Below are 17,929 nucleotides of genomic sequence, written 5' to 3'. Positions count from 1 at the left end.
ATAACTCTTTCAGGGGTGAATGTCCCTTCCTATGGATAGATTTCTTTCACTTCCTGTTGTCTCATCCCTGTTTGTAACTATGAGTCATTTGTAAGTCAGGTGTTTGTATCTCAGAGACTGCCTTTCTGTGTATATATTAGCACCATTTAACTGGAACCTACTTCTGAAGATAGTTCACCACTTTGTATTTTTTTAAATATTTTACTTGTATTACACTTAATCGTACTTATGTGATTTGAATCCCCAACAAAGAACATACTAGCAACCTAACATCTCCAGGAACATTTGCTCAAAGAAGCCTGAAAGGATGCAGATATAACTAATATGTAATTATGTCTCACTAAAGTTATTTTAATACCCATAACGAATGTGAGCACTGTTTTTGAAGCAATTTCCCAAAGAAATTTGTACAAAGAGCACCATGAACCACCAAAATGCCATGTAATTGAAATATTTCATGGGTTCCTGAGTCCAATAACTAGCTAGAAAACATACAATTTATTTATTAACTGAACCAGAACTGACTCTACAACCATGAATTGAGAGTTATGCTTTTACAGCATTGTCATTAAACACTATATGGAAATAAATGAGTCAGCCAAAGCCTATTTGGTAATTTAATCCACTAGTAAAAACGCATCCTCTAAATGCCAGTTAAGAGCCCTAGCACCATACAGCACAGCAAGAGAAAGCTCTGAAAGAAAATAAAGGCAATTCCCTTTTCCCTTCCTATAGCTTCAACAGGACTACAAGATTGGAGAGATAACAAATTCCATGCTGAACAACAAGAACAACAACAACAACAACAATAATAATAATAATAATAATAATAATCTTTATTTGTTACCCCGCCATCATCTCCCCAATGGGGACTTGGAGCGGCTTACATGAGGCCAAGCCCAAATGACAATTACAATAAAGAAAGCCAAAAACACAAACCGAAAACGCGAACAATAAACAATAACATCATAATTAAATAATACACATGAATACATAATATGAAAAATAAAAAATAAGCACAGAGAGTATAATGGGTGGGCAACATGTAGTAATCAAGAAGACAAACTGATTAAAATTAATTAAAAAGTCAGGCGAGATAAAAGAGGGAACACTAACTTCTTCTCCTCTCTTCATCATCATCAAAATTTGAAAGGCTTTACCTGGCTGTTTGCCCCAAACCCAGCTTTCAACAATGGATTTGGCTCTATAAGTAGGTAATGGTGTATCTTCTTCATCTTTCCTCTCCTTGTCATTCTGATCGTCTTTTTTTGATCCAGTCTGACCTTCAATAGTGTCATCTACAGAATTGGGAGAAAAAAATCAAATGCAACAGTGTAAACGGCTTAAAGAAAAAACCATTCCATCAAAGAGGTTCTCAGTCTCACTATCGAAAAGGTCGTTCAGTGTCCTCAGATTCCCTCTAATATTATCACTACATGGAAGACACACACTAACTCTCACTTGTGCTAAAGCTCCTGTTTCACTGAGCAACACTGTGACCTATTCTATTTCGAAACCTAGAATGCTGGGGAACAAATTTTCTTCCAGATGTTCTTGAGCTGCAGCTCTCATCAAACACGGGCCAACATAGTCAATGGTCAATGGTGAGGGATGATGGGAATTATAAGCCAACACCATATGCAGGATTGCACATTCCCTGTCTCTGTTGTAACTCATTGTTAAGATGCATGCATAAATTCAAAAGTTTTTAGCTCCTATCACTTTCTAATGGACTTCCAACTCAATCCAGCTGCATATTTCATACATAAGATAAATAGCAGCTGTCAGATGCCTCACTTCCAACCTGACAAACAATATATTAAAAGCACTGAATTTGAAGTGCTAGTATGCAACTCTTTCAGAAAAAATTAACCAGAAACCAAATTGCACACACATGCCTAAGTTTGGATTTCCTGTCCATTACTAAGCCTATTTGTCTCCATTCTCTGCAAGTCCTTTAAACAGCTTATATGAGTCATTAGATCAAAGCCAAGAAAAATAATTGCAGAGTTGCATAAATTCAGACTGCAATTTATGTCTTATGAAGTATGAGTGATAGAATGTATTGCTTTAGTATTTTTCCCTTTGACTTCAACTCCCACAAGAGGTTCCTGTTGTTATAAAGACAAAGGCATTTGAGTAATAGTAATACCCAAACTAAAAGGTAAAAACTAAAGAGCACTGACCACTATGTAAAAAATTATAATTGGTCCTCTGTATCCACAGATTCTCCATCCATGGAAATTAGTGTAACGCCCCTGTCATAGAGAAACTGGTACCTTCATCCTTATGTTGCATTAAATTATAAATGCAGTTTCCAGCACTTCCAAGGCAACAATAAATAATGAGCAATCATCTGCATATAACCAGACTTAATGATTTACAAAAAACATAAAGCATAAAACCAAGTCCTTTTGCAATTTAAACTACCTAAAATTGGCCCACAATATAACTGAACAGAAATAATTGCATGAAGAGACCAAAGACGCATCAACAGCATAGAATGAATGCAAGTTTGATACTACTTTAACTGTCATGGCTCCATAACATGTAATCATGGGAGCTGTCGTTTTACAGGGTCTTTAGCCTTCTTTGCCAAAGAGTGCTAATGCCTTACCAAACTATAAACTCCATGACTCCGTAGCATTCAGACATGGCAGTTAAAGCTGCATTGATTCTCCAGTTTAGATGCACCCTGAGAGGGGCAGCAAGATGCAATAACAACTAAACCTAGGTGAAACCTTTCTTTTCATTGCACAAAACTCGTGAGGAAAAACAGATTTCATTACTGACATTTTCAAGGACTACTTAACTAGCATACAGTGAAACCCACCTTTCCGTGGAGATGCTTCACTATTTTGGGAAAGCTCTGTCCCAGTGTATACGATTTCACCATCTTTGACCATTTCATTCCATAGTCCACAGAGTCCATCCCGTGTAAAAGCAAGCTTTTAGAAGCAAAGAGGCAGAAAAAAAGAGATATGATGTCCTGTTTCAACTGTACCATAAATAACACACTATTAATGTAAATCAGTATTCAAAGTTGCTCCCAAAATGTTGCTGTTGTACAAACTAGTGAACTGCACTTTTCCATTAGTATTTCTGGATGCATGGGCAACTTCTCACTACTGCACCAGCAATAACTAAAATATATGTTCTAGTGTTAACCATCTATTACTGAATATTTAATTGAGATATTTAAACCAGAAACAGCCCGTTCTCTGGGAAATAAGGTTATCAAAGTCAAACAATCCAAAATGAAGATGTATACAATGTGTTTCTACAATGAATAAGTTGTTAACATTGGTGTTACATCCCAATGAAGTGAGTTGCATTAGGAATTCAATGTGATGGAATCACAAAAAAACATGTCATTTTGATTGCAATGAATATTTTCTATTAATTTTGTATGAACACAGGCCAATGGTTCTTATTCAAAGATGTGAAAGCATAGCTACCTACAGAAAATAAAATATTCAAAATTAATCAATTAAGTTCTATTAGTCTTTTTATAAGAACAACTCAGGAGTTTTAGCAAATGATTTTCTGACTCCAGATAACTCTATGAATGGCATCAAGCAAGCACAACCAAACACAAATTTGAAGACCACATCCCATACGCCAAATACTACAAAGACATCTTTGTTATAAAGTCATCATCTGTTAGTAGGATGCTTGCATTAAAAAAAACTCAACTAATAACTTCTTCCCAAAGTTCCTACTTAGAAAATGTATACTGTCTATATTAGTTTTCAGTCACTCAAATAAGCCCACAAATGTATTACCATTTCATTTTGTCATTTATAGCACATCTAAAAGGAGGAAACAACTTCATATCTACAAAGGCTTAACTGCTAGGCCATTTGCTTGCTCATTAGAGGTTACCAACCAAGCCGGTATTTACATATGTGTTCTCCACATTAAGAAACAGAAAAAAGGCATCACTATCAAAACAACAGCAGAATCTGGTTCTCTAATAACAAGAGCAAACTGCAATGTGTTTACATCTCCTAGTTGGAATTTACTACACTGGTTATTTTCTCTTTAATATAAACGGTAGCATCTGCAATTATTTAGTTTCAAAAATAAGTCCATAATTAAGGGAGTTAAAGTTAGAAACAAGAGAGCCATCCCTCTACATACCACAGGAGCTAGATGTATTCTACTAACCTCAGCAATATGAAGAATTTAAAAATAAACGTGTTATGGAAGATGAAGGAGCAGTTAAGCTCACTTCCTACAAGTAGCAAATGAGGTGTTAAACCTGTATCTCAAGCATACTACTTTGCTCTACAAGGACAGATTAACCATAGTCTTTCTTCCAAAATAAAATGTATAGCTAGCATATCGGAGACAAGTATTTTCATCAAATCCCTGACATGCTAGAAATGTACTTGTGTGTAACAACTTTCTTTTCCCTGCAATTCTATGATGTGGGCCCCAACTACAATGCAAACTGAAAAAAACACTGGAATACAGGTTTATAAATAGGTCCAAGCCATATAATATGAATCATCTCTGTATGCTGAAAATGTATTTGACATCAATATTTTTAATTGCCATTTCCTGTAGATGCCTGAAGATGAGCAGACTGTGGTCACTGATCAACCTTGTCTAGCTTTATGAATACTTCAGAATGTTACGGCAGATCTGCTAACATATTGCTAGAGTAGGACCATTACATCAAAACAACTAAATACTCGTATGTAGGACTTTTAAAGATTGTACTATGGAAGGGACTTGGTTAAAGACTTGATCAGTAGAAGAAAAAATAATACCAGGAAATCTTAGAAATATTAAGAATGTAGACCACACAGTGTAACATAGTGAATCACAGGGCTCTCTGGACCATCGTCCAAAAAATTGGGTGCCCTAACAAATTTGTGATCATCCTGCAGCTCCTCCATGATGACATGATGGCAACAGTCTTGGACAGCAATGGTTCCCAAAGTGACCCATTTTAGGTGGAATCAGGTGTCAAACAGGGATGTGTTATTGCCCCAACCTTATTTTCCATTTTCATTGCTATGATACTTCATCTTGTTGATGGGAAGCTTCCTGCCGGAGTGGAAATCATCTATCAGACAGATGGCAAGCTATTCAACCACAGCAGACTGAAAGCCAAAACCAAGGTCACAACAACATCTGTTATAGAACTCCAGTATGCTGATGACAACGTCATCTGTGCGCATTCAGAAGAAGACCTGCAAGCCACTCTAAACACCTTTGCAGAAGCATACGAGAAGCTTGGCCTGTCATTAAACATTGAGAAAACCAAAGTGCTCTTCCAACAGTCACTGGCTAATCCTCTCCAATGCCAAAAATACAGCTTAATGGTGTAACATTAGAAAATGTTGACAATTTCCGCTACCTTGGCAGCCACCTCTCCACAAAAGTCAACATTGACACCGAAATTCAACACCGCCTGAGCTCTGCGAGTGCAGCATTTTTCCAAATGAAGCAGAGAGTGTTTGAGAACAGGGACATCTGTAGGGATACCAAGGTGCTTGTTTATAAAGCTATTGTCCTCCCAACCCTGCTATACGCCTGAGAGACATGGACAGTCTACAGATGTCACATGCAGCTCCTGGAACGATTCCATCAGCGCTGCCTCTGGAAAATCGTACAAATCTCTTGGGAAGACAAGCGGACAAAAGTCAGCGTGCTGGAAAAAGCAAAGACCACCAGCATTGAAGCGATGGGCCTCCAACATCAACTCCGCTGGACTGGCCATGTTGTCCGGATGCCCGACCACTGTCTCCCAAAGCAATTTCTCTATTCCAAACTCAAGAACAGAAAACGGAATGTTGGAGGACAGGAAAAGAGATTCAAAGACGGGCTCAAAGCCTACCTTAAAAACTCTGGCATAGACACTGAGAACTGGGAAGCCCTGGCCCTTGATCACTCCAGCTGGAGGTCAGCTGTGACCAGCAGTGCTGTGGAGTTTGAAGAGGCACAAATGGAGGACGAAAGAGAGAAATGTGCCAAGAGGAAGGCGCGTCAAGCCAACCCCGACCGGGACTGCCTCCCACCTGGAAACCGATGCCCTCACTGTGGGAGAAAATGCAGGTCAAGAATAGGGCTCCACAGCCACCTACGGATCCACCCCCAGGTTACCACTTTTGAAGGACCATCATCCTCGGACTACGAGGGATCGCCTAAGTAAGTAAGTTAACTTCTTAACACAAGCTTCACCACATGAGCCTGTCTCAAAGGCTGGGGGAAGGGAATATTTTCCTACATAACCCAATCATCTTTTTTTTAAGAATATAACATGAGCACATGGAATATCAATCTCACACTATTTTAAAAATTCAAAACTATTGGCTTTTTAAGTGGAAAAGAAACCTTGCTCAAACATCTATGGAAATATCAGGTGACTCACATAAAAAAAGAACCAGCTTAACTAACTAATGGTAACTCTGAAAAGGCTGGAGAGATTTGCAGCTGAGATAGGAAAAAATCATCCACATGACAACTTTCACTCAGATGGAGTACATGGAAGAATGGTACGAAGAATGGCATTCCTGAAATAATCCAGTATTTCAGTCTGCTTATGGGTTTCCTTTTTTAAAAAAAACAATGTCAAAGATACAACAAACATGTGGGAAAACATTTCTTTGGTATAGGACACAGACTGAACTTCTAGATCTTGCTTCAAAGTGCTATTTATAGTGCAACGCCAATATTGCTCATTGCTCTAGGAATACAATTTGCATGGTGAAACATGGTGGTAAGTAGCCTTATACTGCGGATATGCTTTTCCTCAGTAAGATTTGGGAAAGACAAATGGACATGAAATGCTGGAAAAAGAAGAATCCAAATAGTTCTGAAGAGACCAATCAAAGAAAAAACATTCTCAGATTAGATATCATGCAAGTTGCCATTTGTCACAGGGTCCATCTGACACAACTGATACAATTTTACCAAAGGGTAAGGGCAAATATGCAGGATCCAGATGTGCAAAGCTGACAAAGAGATATTTGAGAAAACTCACAGCTCTAAATGTTGGCAATCATGCTTCTACCAAGTACTCACAGGGGGTGAATATTTAATCAACCAAAAAAATGTAAGTTGTTTTTTTTTTACTTTTGTTCTACAATAAACATACCGTATTTCACTACATAATAGGCACACTTTCCCCCCTTTCAGGGGGTCCAACTATCAGGCAGGGAATACAAAAATACCAACGCCAGGACCACAAAAAGGGTGCAACTATTATGTGATAGCAACAATTAAGCAATGAAATATGGGTGTATCCATATAAAAGAATATGGCCCCTTTAGAATTAACAGATTCATTTCAGCATGTGAGTAAGCAGATGGAAGGTCACTCTTTAGCCCAGGTTATCTCCCATCTCACTTGTTGCTGCCACCCCCTTTAGGCAGTGAGGCTCTGGGCTTGGGTTATGCCTTCTCAAGCTCTGATGGTGGTGCACTCCTCCAACTCCCATGCTGCCAGTCACACTGTGGGGCTGCTATGAAAATGGCAGATGTTGCTACTAGCCCTAAGGCCTGTCATGGTCGTCCTGCCACCTGGGAGCCAGAGGACAGAAGCACACTGCCATCACTGTCAGAACCAGAAAAGGAACAGAAGCGCAGGCACAGTGCCTCACTACCCAAGGAGGAGACAATGTTAGCAGCACAGCAATAGTGATGGGTGAGAGGACAGTTGGCTTGGGGGGAAAACGTGGCAGTCACCTATTCCACCTATCACCTACTCCACATTCCTCAGCACTCCTCTAGTGGAACTACTGTGCCCAGGCATTCAAAAAGAGAAGAAGTTATGCAGAGTATTTATATTGACCCATGGGAAAGTCAACCGGGGATTTGGCGGGCAACTTTTGGTCTTATTAATATTTATACAAAAATATATGTGGTAATTCCCATTTCATTAATCATCCACATATCATGGAATCACCTGCTGATGAGACAGGAAAATTTCCAATAAGCACAAAAGAATTATCCAAATCCATCTGTCTCCTGGAGCACACCATTTTAATGAGCCCCCAGCCACTACAGTGTCCTGGAATTCTGATAAATCTATACCCCTTGGATAACGAACTGCCTATGAAAATGAAACTACCTAAAGTATCGCTATTCCAATTAACCGCCGTCCTATCCAGCATTAAAAAAAATATTTCCACAGTATGCCCTGCTGCATAACTGGGTCCACATACCACTTGGGGCGGACTGATAATTATCACAGCAATCATGGAAACTTGGACCACTTCTACTTCTTATCTTTGCACTAAAGACTGGAGATTAAAACAAGATAGCTATTAAATTTTTAAGAGATCAGCATGCACACAGGGCTACCCATCCATTTGCACCATGGTGACAGAATCTGGAATCCCAGGTTTTCAGTTTTTGCCAGGATTAAGAATATGACAGAATTATCAACTAAAAGGGATTTTTCAATGGACAGCTCCGACATACACAGATGTACAAGCCCATCTACCTACTCCTGCTAACTCATAGGCCTACTTACTCAAATTAGCTTTCCTGAACCGGATGATCTCCAGATATTTTGGATGCCCCCCAGAATCCCCACCCATTATGGTCCTGGCAGATACTGGCAGAGTAAAGCCCAAAGCATCTGGACATATTATTACTGTTTTTACTGGTTATTTATTGGTATAGCTGGTTACAAGTAAAATAACAACAGAAAGCGGCCAGCCATAGCAAAGCTAAACGCCAACCTAAAGAATGCTAACATAGCCATTTAAACACTCTCACCACCAAGCCTTTGTCAGCCTTAATTTGAAATAGTTTATGTACAGAAGTCAGATCAACGCAGACCAAATGGATTTATAGCTAGCATGTTAAACATATCATAGGAGACTATCTAAATAGGAAAGAACTATCAGTAGGCAGATTCAAATATAAAAATCAATATGCCTTTAATCAAAGCTTTAAGTACACTGAAATCATAAAAACATGCTTTCACTTCTTTCTGTTGAGCAGCTGTCAGATCAATATATTTACAAGTTTCTTATTCATTCCAATTCTCTGGCTATGTTTTTTAGCTAGCAAAACAGAATGTATTGCATTAAAAAAAACCAGTATCTCACATTACGGTCAATCACTCATGCACACTAACAAGAGTTTTTACCTGTAAGTCTGTCTTCAACCATTTGGAATCAAATCTGGTCTGAGCCTCCAAACAGAAAGATTCAGAAGACATCTTTCCTTTTCCAGCCAGCCTTTTTAGCTGTCTGGGCAACCTGTCATAAAATAAAAGGAAGAGGCCATAAAAATCTACACATAATTATCTTTGCATATACACCTACTCTTCCAAGATAGTTTCCATTCTCTCCTAAAAACTCTTTACAGTATAAGATGTACCACTATAGATAGCTGTAAGCAGGGAAACAAGAGCATCATTACTTTGTTTGCCAGAACACTGTTTATGTCACACAAGTCTCCACCCAAAGCAAAAATCCTCCTCTACTGCACCAGCGCTACACTATGAGAAACCTGTGCTCCTTCTGCTGCTATCCTTCAGACTTTTAACTGGTGCATGAAATAAATAATTGATTGACGATTATACAAGCCAGCAAATCCAAACCATTCACCCCTTTTCACCCTGAAAATGCAAGTGAAGGAGCTCGACATTCCCACTACAAAAAAGAAGCACTCCACATATTTTGCCTAGCATTTCAGTCTGGCCACCTACTCTAACTGCTTCCATAACAAGACAGACCTGTTGTGGTCACAAAAACACTTTCCTGTCATCTGCTTGAAGTTGCAAATGTGTTCCCAAATAACTTTTTATTTTAGAGCTTTGAAGGAGGTGGAAAATGGTGTTCTTAAACATCAGCCTACCCATCCACAATATTGCAGTACACTGCTTATCAATCACTTGGAGGCCATGTCTGAAAACAAAAGAATAAAACCAAAAGGGGGGGGGGGGTTAACAATGAAGGGGAGGGGTGAGGATCATGCTTTCTCCTCACTAACAGGGAGGCAGGAAGATCCTACTCAAGAGTTCACACATACTAATTCACATCAGATCCTCAGACACACACACAGAGAGAGAGAGAGAGAGAGAGAGAGATCCTGCCGTGTGCCTCAAATCCTGAGAAACATGAAAACTACCGTACTGCCTTTAAGCTAGAACGAATGTCCTGCAACTGCAGAAACCACACTCTAACTGCTGTTGCCACTACCACTGTGCCTATGATTTCTACAGCCATGCAACTCTGTCTCTGACAGAAGAACTATAGGATGGGAAGGGGCGGGGCAAGCCTCTTTTATACTATATACATAGAGAATTATAGAAAAATGGAGATGGAGGAGACCACAAGAACTATCCAGTCCAACCTCATGCAACCATGGACAATTAAACACCACTGAGAGATGACCACCCTGTTTACAAACTTCCAGAGAAGGAGACTCCACCACAATCCTGAGGCAGCATATTCCGCTACCAAACCACTCTCACAGTTAGGAAGTTCTTCTTAATATTTAAGTGGAATCTTTTTCCCTGCAATTTGAATCCTTTGCTCAGAGTCCTGGTCTCCAAAGCATAAGAAAACAAACTTGCTCCCCCTCAATGTGACGTCCTTTCAAATATTTAAATAAGGTTATCATACCCCGCTCAGCCTTCTTTTCTCCAAGCTAAATATACTCACTTCCTTAAGCCATTCCTCAGAGGGGTTGCTATGCACATATGGAGTACACCTACAAAAAACACATGCACCCTTGACAGTTTATAATTTTGGAACTGTTTTATTTTGGGCTATTATGGAGTGCAACAGCAATCTAACACAAATCACAGGTGAAAATGACTCGCATTAGCCCTGGAATATGATCTGGATTTTGTGATTTTAACGGCTGATTTTAATGCCACTGTTTATTTACCGATACGTATATGTATATCTCGCACTGAATTTTGCCATTGTGAGGCTGCCCTGAGTACTCTTCGGGGTGAGAAAGGTGGGGTAAAAGTGTGGTAAATAAAAAATAAATAAATAATGGCAAAACAAGGCAGTGCAGAATCACCCTTTAAACACTCCCAGTCATTTAAAATGGTATCTGTAAGTCTGATTATAGAACAGGACACCCTAAAAGTTGCCATGCATAGAGAAAATGGGGTAGAGCTGCTAAATGTACCTTTATTTACAAAATAATTATTATTATAATTTTAAATTTACATATTATATATATGATTAATGTATGCATATTATATTGCATGCATATATATATATATATATATATAATATGCACATGTTAATTTTCCTATATATATAGAGAGAGAGAGAGAGAGACAGACTTTGGGAAACCCTGAATTTATGCTCCCATAGAAAAGTATTACCTCAGCCTTACATAATATACTATATATATATATATATATAGCATTTGTGTGTTTTTTCCCTTTTGGAACACGATGTACTTCTAACATAGAAAGGTATTCCTTCAGGCTGTGTGTGTGTGTATATATATATATATATATATATAACATAATATAATGTTATGTGTTTGTAAATGGGTACTTCTAGGGCACAATGTACTAATGCTCCCATAGAAAAGTATTCCTTCAGACATGTGTGTGTATGTATATTATAATATGCGTTTGTTAATGTTTACTTGTGGGACACAATGTACTTATGCTCTCATAGATAGGTCTTGCCTCCGCCGCCCATGAATCCCCAGGGCCAGACGCGGTTTTAAGGGGACCCCCTGTCAATCTAGAGTACATTAGGGCCTCCCTCCATATCCACTGAAGGGCAATATTAAGAGGGCAATCTTCCCTCAAAGCCATCTTTGATTCCGCCCTTTTACAGAAGGGCCCACCATGTCACTATGCCGTTGTACACCCCACTAGAGCACGGGCGGCGGGTCTCCATGCAGGGCCCCAAGGCCTCAGCTCAGCCCCGCTCCCTCTGGCCAGCGCCGAGGAGGAGGGCGAGGGCGGTGGGCCGCAGCAGACGACCCCTCCCCTTCAGGCGAAGGCCCAGCCCGGCCGCCCTCCCCCTCCCCCTCCCCCTCCCCCTCCCCCTCCCCGGGAAGGGCCCGCCTTTCCCGGCCTCGCTCTCCGCCCCGGCTCCTGCCCGCACTCACTCACTCACTCACCAAGGCCAGGCTCCCGCGGCCCGCCCGCCTCACTCGGCCCGGCAGCAACGGGGGAGGAGGCGGCAGCGGCGGCGGCTGCACAAGCGCCCAACTAATCCCCCTCCTACTCCTGCTGCTGCTGCTGCTCCACCTCCTTGGCTCCGCCCACTTACGCCAGAGCGCAGGAGGAACCGAGGAGCACTCCAATCAGAGCTTGCCGCTCCCCGTCCGGTCCCGCCAATCCCCGGCGAGGAAGGCGGGACGTGTTCCCTTGGCCATAGAGAAGAAGCGGCAAGAAGGGTGCCGGTTGCCATAGAGTCGCAGGAGAAGGCGGATCAGAGGGGAGGGCATGGGGATTTGAGGGAGGGAGAGGCTGGGTTGATGTCACATGGTTCGCTTAGAGTCCCTCTAGAGCAGACGTGAGCCTGGGAAATGCCGTGGTCAGGAGTGCTTGCCACACCAGCTGTGCCCCTTTCTAGAATTGGTGGGCCTACAGAGAGTAATCTACACACTGGTAACCTCAAGCTGGACTTCTGCAATGCGCTTTACATTGGGCTGCCTTTGTACCATGTTCGAAAACTCCAGTTAGTTCAAACCATGGCAGCCAGATTGGTTACAGGAACAGCTAGGAGTGAGCATATTGCACTCATAGGTAAAGGTAAAGCTTTCCCCTGGCATTAAGTCTAGTCGTGTCCAACTCTGGGGGTTGGTAGTCATCTCCGTTTCTAAGCCAAAGAGCCGGCTTTGTTCATAGACACCTCCAATGTCATGTGGCCAGCATGACTGCATAGAGTGCCGTTAACTTCCCACCAGAGTGGTATTATTTATTTATTTATTTATTTATTTACAGCTTTTATATTCCGCCCTTCTCACCCTGCAGGGGACTCAGGGCGGATTACAGTGTACACATATATGGTAAGCATTCAATGCCAATTTTGACGTACAGACATATACAGATTTACTTTTTTGGCCGCCAGGGGAGCTGTCGCTTTCATCGTCCATCTGCGACGCTGATGAAGTACCTCCGCATTCCTCACATGCTTCCCCACTGGAGTGCTCCTTTATGGCCTCAAATTAGTTAATTTTAGCCTCCTCACACTTTTAAGGTGGTACCTTATTTTCCTACTTGACAGATGCAACTGTCTTTCGGGTTGCAAAGGTCGACAACGGGCTACACAATGGTTGGAAACCCACTCCAACCCAGGCTGGCTTCAAACTCATGACCATGATCAGAGTGATCTTAATGCAGCTGACACTCAGCCAGCTGCGCCACAATCCCGGTGTACCTATTGATCTACTCATATTTGCATGTTTTCAAACTGCTAGGTTGGCAGAAGCTGGGGCTAACAGTGGGAGCTCACTCCACTCCCAGATCCGAACCTGCAACCTTTCGGTCAGTAAGTTCAGCAGCTCAGTGGTTTAACCAGCTGCACCACCAGGGACTCCTTATAACCTTTATTTATATCCTCAAAATCAAGGACTAAGTCAAATCAAAAAGGGCAGATCACAGAAGTTAAATAAAAATCCAAGAAATTAATATATTTTCGAAGGCTTTCATGGCTGGAATCACTGGGTTGTTGTAGGTTTTTTGGGCTATATGGCCATGTTCTAGAGACATTCCTGATGTTTCACCTGCATCTATGGCAGACATCCTCAGAGGTTGTGAGGTCTGTTGGAACTAGGAAAATTGGGTTTATTCCACAGATATATAAACCCAATTTTCCTAGTTCCAACAGACCTCACAACCTCTGAGGATGCTTGCCATAGATGCAGGTGAAACGTCAGGAGAGAATTCTTCTAGAACATGGCCATATAGTCCGAAAAAACCTACAATAACCCAAAGATAATTGAATCAATGTGTTGTCAAAGCCTTTCATGGCCGGAATCACTGGGTTGCTGTGATTTTTCCGGGCCATACAGCCCAAAAAACTCACAGCAACCCAATAATTAAATCAACTCACGTCAATGTAAGACTTAAACAATTGAAACATGTAATGTCATTAAAACTACCACAGGTCCTACTCTTGATGAGAAAAGCAATAAAACCCAGTTTAGAGTTACCCCCTGTACAACTCCCATCTCTTTGTTTACACTAAAAGGTAAAAGTTTCCCCTTGACATTAAGTCCCATTGTGGAGGAAACATAGTTTTAAAAGAGAATTTTCAGATATGTTCCCAATGTCCATATGTTTGATTTACTTCCATATTGGACTGTTTCTACAGTAGACCTTTGTTTACAGAAAATGCTGATGGTTTAAGAAAACGGTGCGGCAGAGAAGAAGTTACTTTTCAAGGATAACCGTACATCCAGACAAAACCGGCTAGCTGGTGGCTAGTTAGAACTTCCAAGTTTCCCAGTCACTCTGGAGTTATGTTTGAAACAAACCTAAAAGATAAGATTGATTCATTAAGACAGTCATTGTTAGGGAACAATGGACTATAGTCGTGCTATAGTTGTGTTATTGTAAGGGTCCCATGTGTGCTATTATGTCAATCAAAATCATAAACAACCAATGAGCAACTATATAGCTAGCTTAGACCAATGAAATTATTTGTCTTTGGGAACCAATGAGAATGTGTATGCCAAAAATGATAAAAGCTCTGCAGCCCCACTGGGGGTTGCAACAAACCTTTTGATTTCATTCTTGTATGCTTGTTTGTCGATATTGCTATGGCCATGCAATAAAACCTCTGTACTAAGAATCCAGCTTAGGGCTTCCTCCTTGCATAGATACATTGGAGTGCCCTACATTGGTGCTTCTTCATTCGTGTCCAGCTGTGAGGTGGTGCTCATCTCCATTTCTAAGCCAAGGAGCCGGCACTGTCCATAGACACCTCCAAGGTCATGTAGGCAGCATGATTGTTTGGAGCGCCATTAACTTCCTGCCAGAGCTATACCTATTGATCTTCTCACATTTGCATGTTTTCAAACTGCTAGATTGGCAGAAGCTGGGGCTAACAGTGGGAACTCACCTTGCTTTCTGGATTCGAACCACCAACTTTCAATCAGCAAGTTCAGCAGCTCAGTGATTTAACCTGCTGCACCTCCGGGCGCTCCTCGTTTACACTAGCAAGTCAGATGTTCCCACCTCAGCATCTTTAAACTTACCCGCCCAATGACACACATTAATCACATCAATGCAATCACCATAGACAGCTTGCATTCTCTGATGAATCTCCTTTGGGGTGACACCTTCTGCTGTCAAGAATTCAATGACTGCATGTTGCTTAAGTCACATTGACCGACCGTCTGTGCAGGGTTCCATACTTCACACTTTAACAACACAACCATTCAATGTAAGGTTTCCTGCCAAAATGGAACTGTAGAGGAGAGTCTACTGAACAAGCCAGTACCTGCCGCATACCATTACTGCCATCTGTTGAGGAGTTACAAAGGTGGAGGCGTTACTTTTCATTCAATCCTCATATTAAAGAGGAATCAAACATGAATGCTACTTCTTTGTGGGTTGTAGTGGATTAAAGATTCAAAACCACTAATTTAACTCAAACTGCAGTTGTGTCCATAGGTGTGTATTTTGCTAATTATTCTCTTGAGCTTTGGAACTGCACATAAAGCTTACTGAGGAGAACTAAAACCAAATTTTGAAGTTGCTTGCAGAGAATCACTGATGGTGTAGGAAAAAATTAACACCCTTGTTATGCAGTGATCCTCATCATGTCTGTATTTCACTTGGCCCCGTATTCTGTTTATCTCAGAAAACATGTGTTGGCTAAGATAATTCAAAGTGCAGCTCTCGTTGCAATTTGAGTAAACATGTTTGAAAGGTTAGACTACAGTAACATATATTTCAAGCCTGCCATTTGCTTCCACCTTTTAAAAAAGGTCTTAATTATTAACTGAGATGAAATCAGACAAATATTCATCAGTGACTGTAATGGAAACAAATGTTCTGAGAACAGATGATTTCTACAGACACATGAGCAATTTTTATTGACTGTCAAATGGTGCTTAGAGACCACACTGATGGATGTATTAGAATCAAGCATTATCATTATGAAATAGGACCAGCAAATAAAAATTATCTTCCCTTCTTTTTTAAAGCAGCAGATACTGATAATTATGTTATGTTGAAGGCAACACAAAGCAACTCCTGTTAAAGCACGGCAGAACTATTCATTATAGAACAAGTCAAGCATTGTTCTCTAGTTCAGAAGTAATTTGTTTTATGGTCCTAGAGAATTTGAAAGCAAATTGTATTTGACTGAAACTAACATATATCAGCTACATATTCGTAACTAAAATTCATGCAAGAAACCAAGCAACTTTTTTGTTGCTTTTGTTATTGTGTGTCTTCAAGTTGTTTCTGACTTATGGTGACCCTACCAGCTAATGTTAGTTATGGTGTTTTTATACTGATTCTTATGAATAACAATAATATTTGTTTTTCATGGATGCTTTTCCTCAAAAAATACATCCAGTATCTGCCTTTCTCTTGGCTTTTGGCATACTCTCATGTCCTGTTCTGTAATCTAGGATTATGGGGGCATAACATTTTCTCAGATAAAAACATCAATTTTACTATGCACCCCATCCTAGATAAACAAAAGGTGCATCTACATGGTAGGATTATTGCAATTTGACCCCATTGAACTGTCATGGCTCAATGCTATGGAATCCTGGAAATTGTAGTTTTAAAGGGTCTTTAGCTCTCTCTGCCAAAGTGTGCTGGTGCCTCACCAAACTGTGACTCTCATGATTCCACAGCACTGAACCATGGCAGTTAAAGTGGTATGAAACTAAATTAATTTGGCAGTGTGGGATGACAATTCCTTGTGAGTGTGTTTTGTGAAATATGTACACTCATGCTTATACCTTTCTAAAATTCTGGATCCTAGAGACATGCTATCAAATATTAAGCAAGAGTAAATGAAAATAAGTGTAAGAGCAAACAGAAATGTAGTGCTTCTTTGTTAAAACAGGGCTTGGGGAAATTGTGGCCTTCTAGGTGGTATCAAGCCATTCTACCCCACCCCCTAAAAGATGTATAGTTTATCAATAGATTACAAAAAATATATGATTTTTTTCTTTTTATTAAAAACCTGTTCTAGAGGTTCAGAGTTGCGAAATTTCAAAGCATTAGGGCAGCAGCTGTACTCTACAACCTCTATCAATTCCAAATCCTTTCATAAATTGTATCAATTTTATGATTTTGTGTAACTTGTATCTTTTATAAACTGCATACTGTGTCAATTCTTTATATGAAGTGTATAAACTGTTTCTAAATATATGCATCAAAATGTAACTTAAAGCAGCCACCTCTTCATGCTCAGTTTGCATTATCTCCTGGGAAAGGGGACTGGGAACAGCTATTTCCCAAGCCAGTTAACTATCAAATCTTTGTGTATATATGTAGATAGATAATCCTCTTTTAAACTCAGGGTGTTTGTCCATTTAACCTGAGGCTGAGAGTCTGCTGCTCCCGCAGAAGAGGGGGCTTAGTAGATATGCATTTATTAATCTTCCTTGATTGTCGAAATCCAACACTTTTGTCTTTTTGGCTTTACACCTTTGTCTTGCCTGGAACTGGACACTTAATTAAAAACTCATCAGCATATCTACACCATTTTTTCCTCATAGACTGTGCCCTCCTGGGAGCATCTCTGCAGTGGATTGCTTCCTTGAACAGACTAATCCTCTCGCCACAGGAATCTGAGCCTGTAGCCTGTGACGTCAAAGGAACCCCTGGTCAAGAGATAAAATATTGCAAATGAATATATGAAACGTCTTCTTTTAGACAATACGACTCCGGCCCTGTTTACCTGTCCGAACGGATTCTCCCCTATGAACCATCAAGGCTATTAAGATCTTCCGGGGGGGGGGGGGCCGCTCTCGGTCCCACCACCCTCGCAATT

General features: G+C 40.6%; 1 protein-coding gene across 3 annotated transcripts in view; it reads right to left on the bottom strand.

Moving 5' to 3' along the window:
- HERC2 (HECT and RLD domain containing E3 ubiquitin protein ligase 2) overlaps positions 1 to 12,219 on the bottom strand; it is a 128,437-nt gene extending 116,218 nt beyond the window's left edge. For all 3 annotated transcript variants that reach the window (XM_060769817.2, XM_060769818.2, XM_060769819.2), the window contains exons 1-4: positions 12,078 to 12,219; positions 9,115 to 9,226; positions 2,834 to 2,948; positions 1,161 to 1,298 (exon numbers count right to left, since the gene is read on the bottom strand). In XM_060769817.2, coding sequence (XP_060625800.2) covers positions 1,161 to 1,298; positions 2,834 to 2,948; positions 9,115 to 9,186 — 325 coding nt within the window. In that variant the 5' untranslated portion in view covers positions 9,187 to 9,226; positions 12,078 to 12,219. The remainder of the gene's footprint in view (positions 1 to 1,160; positions 1,299 to 2,833; positions 2,949 to 9,114; positions 9,227 to 12,077) is intronic.
- Positions 12,220 to 17,929: the final 5,710 nt, after the last annotated feature.

This window comes from Anolis sagrei, chromosome 3 (assembly GCF_037176765.1).
Source record: "Anolis sagrei isolate rAnoSag1 chromosome 3, rAnoSag1.mat, whole genome shotgun sequence".
NCBI lineage: Eukaryota > Metazoa > Chordata > Lepidosauria > Squamata > Dactyloidae > Anolis > Anolis sagrei.
The sequence above is the reverse complement of the archived record's forward strand: the minus strand, read 5'-3'. Positions and strand labels throughout refer to the sequence as shown.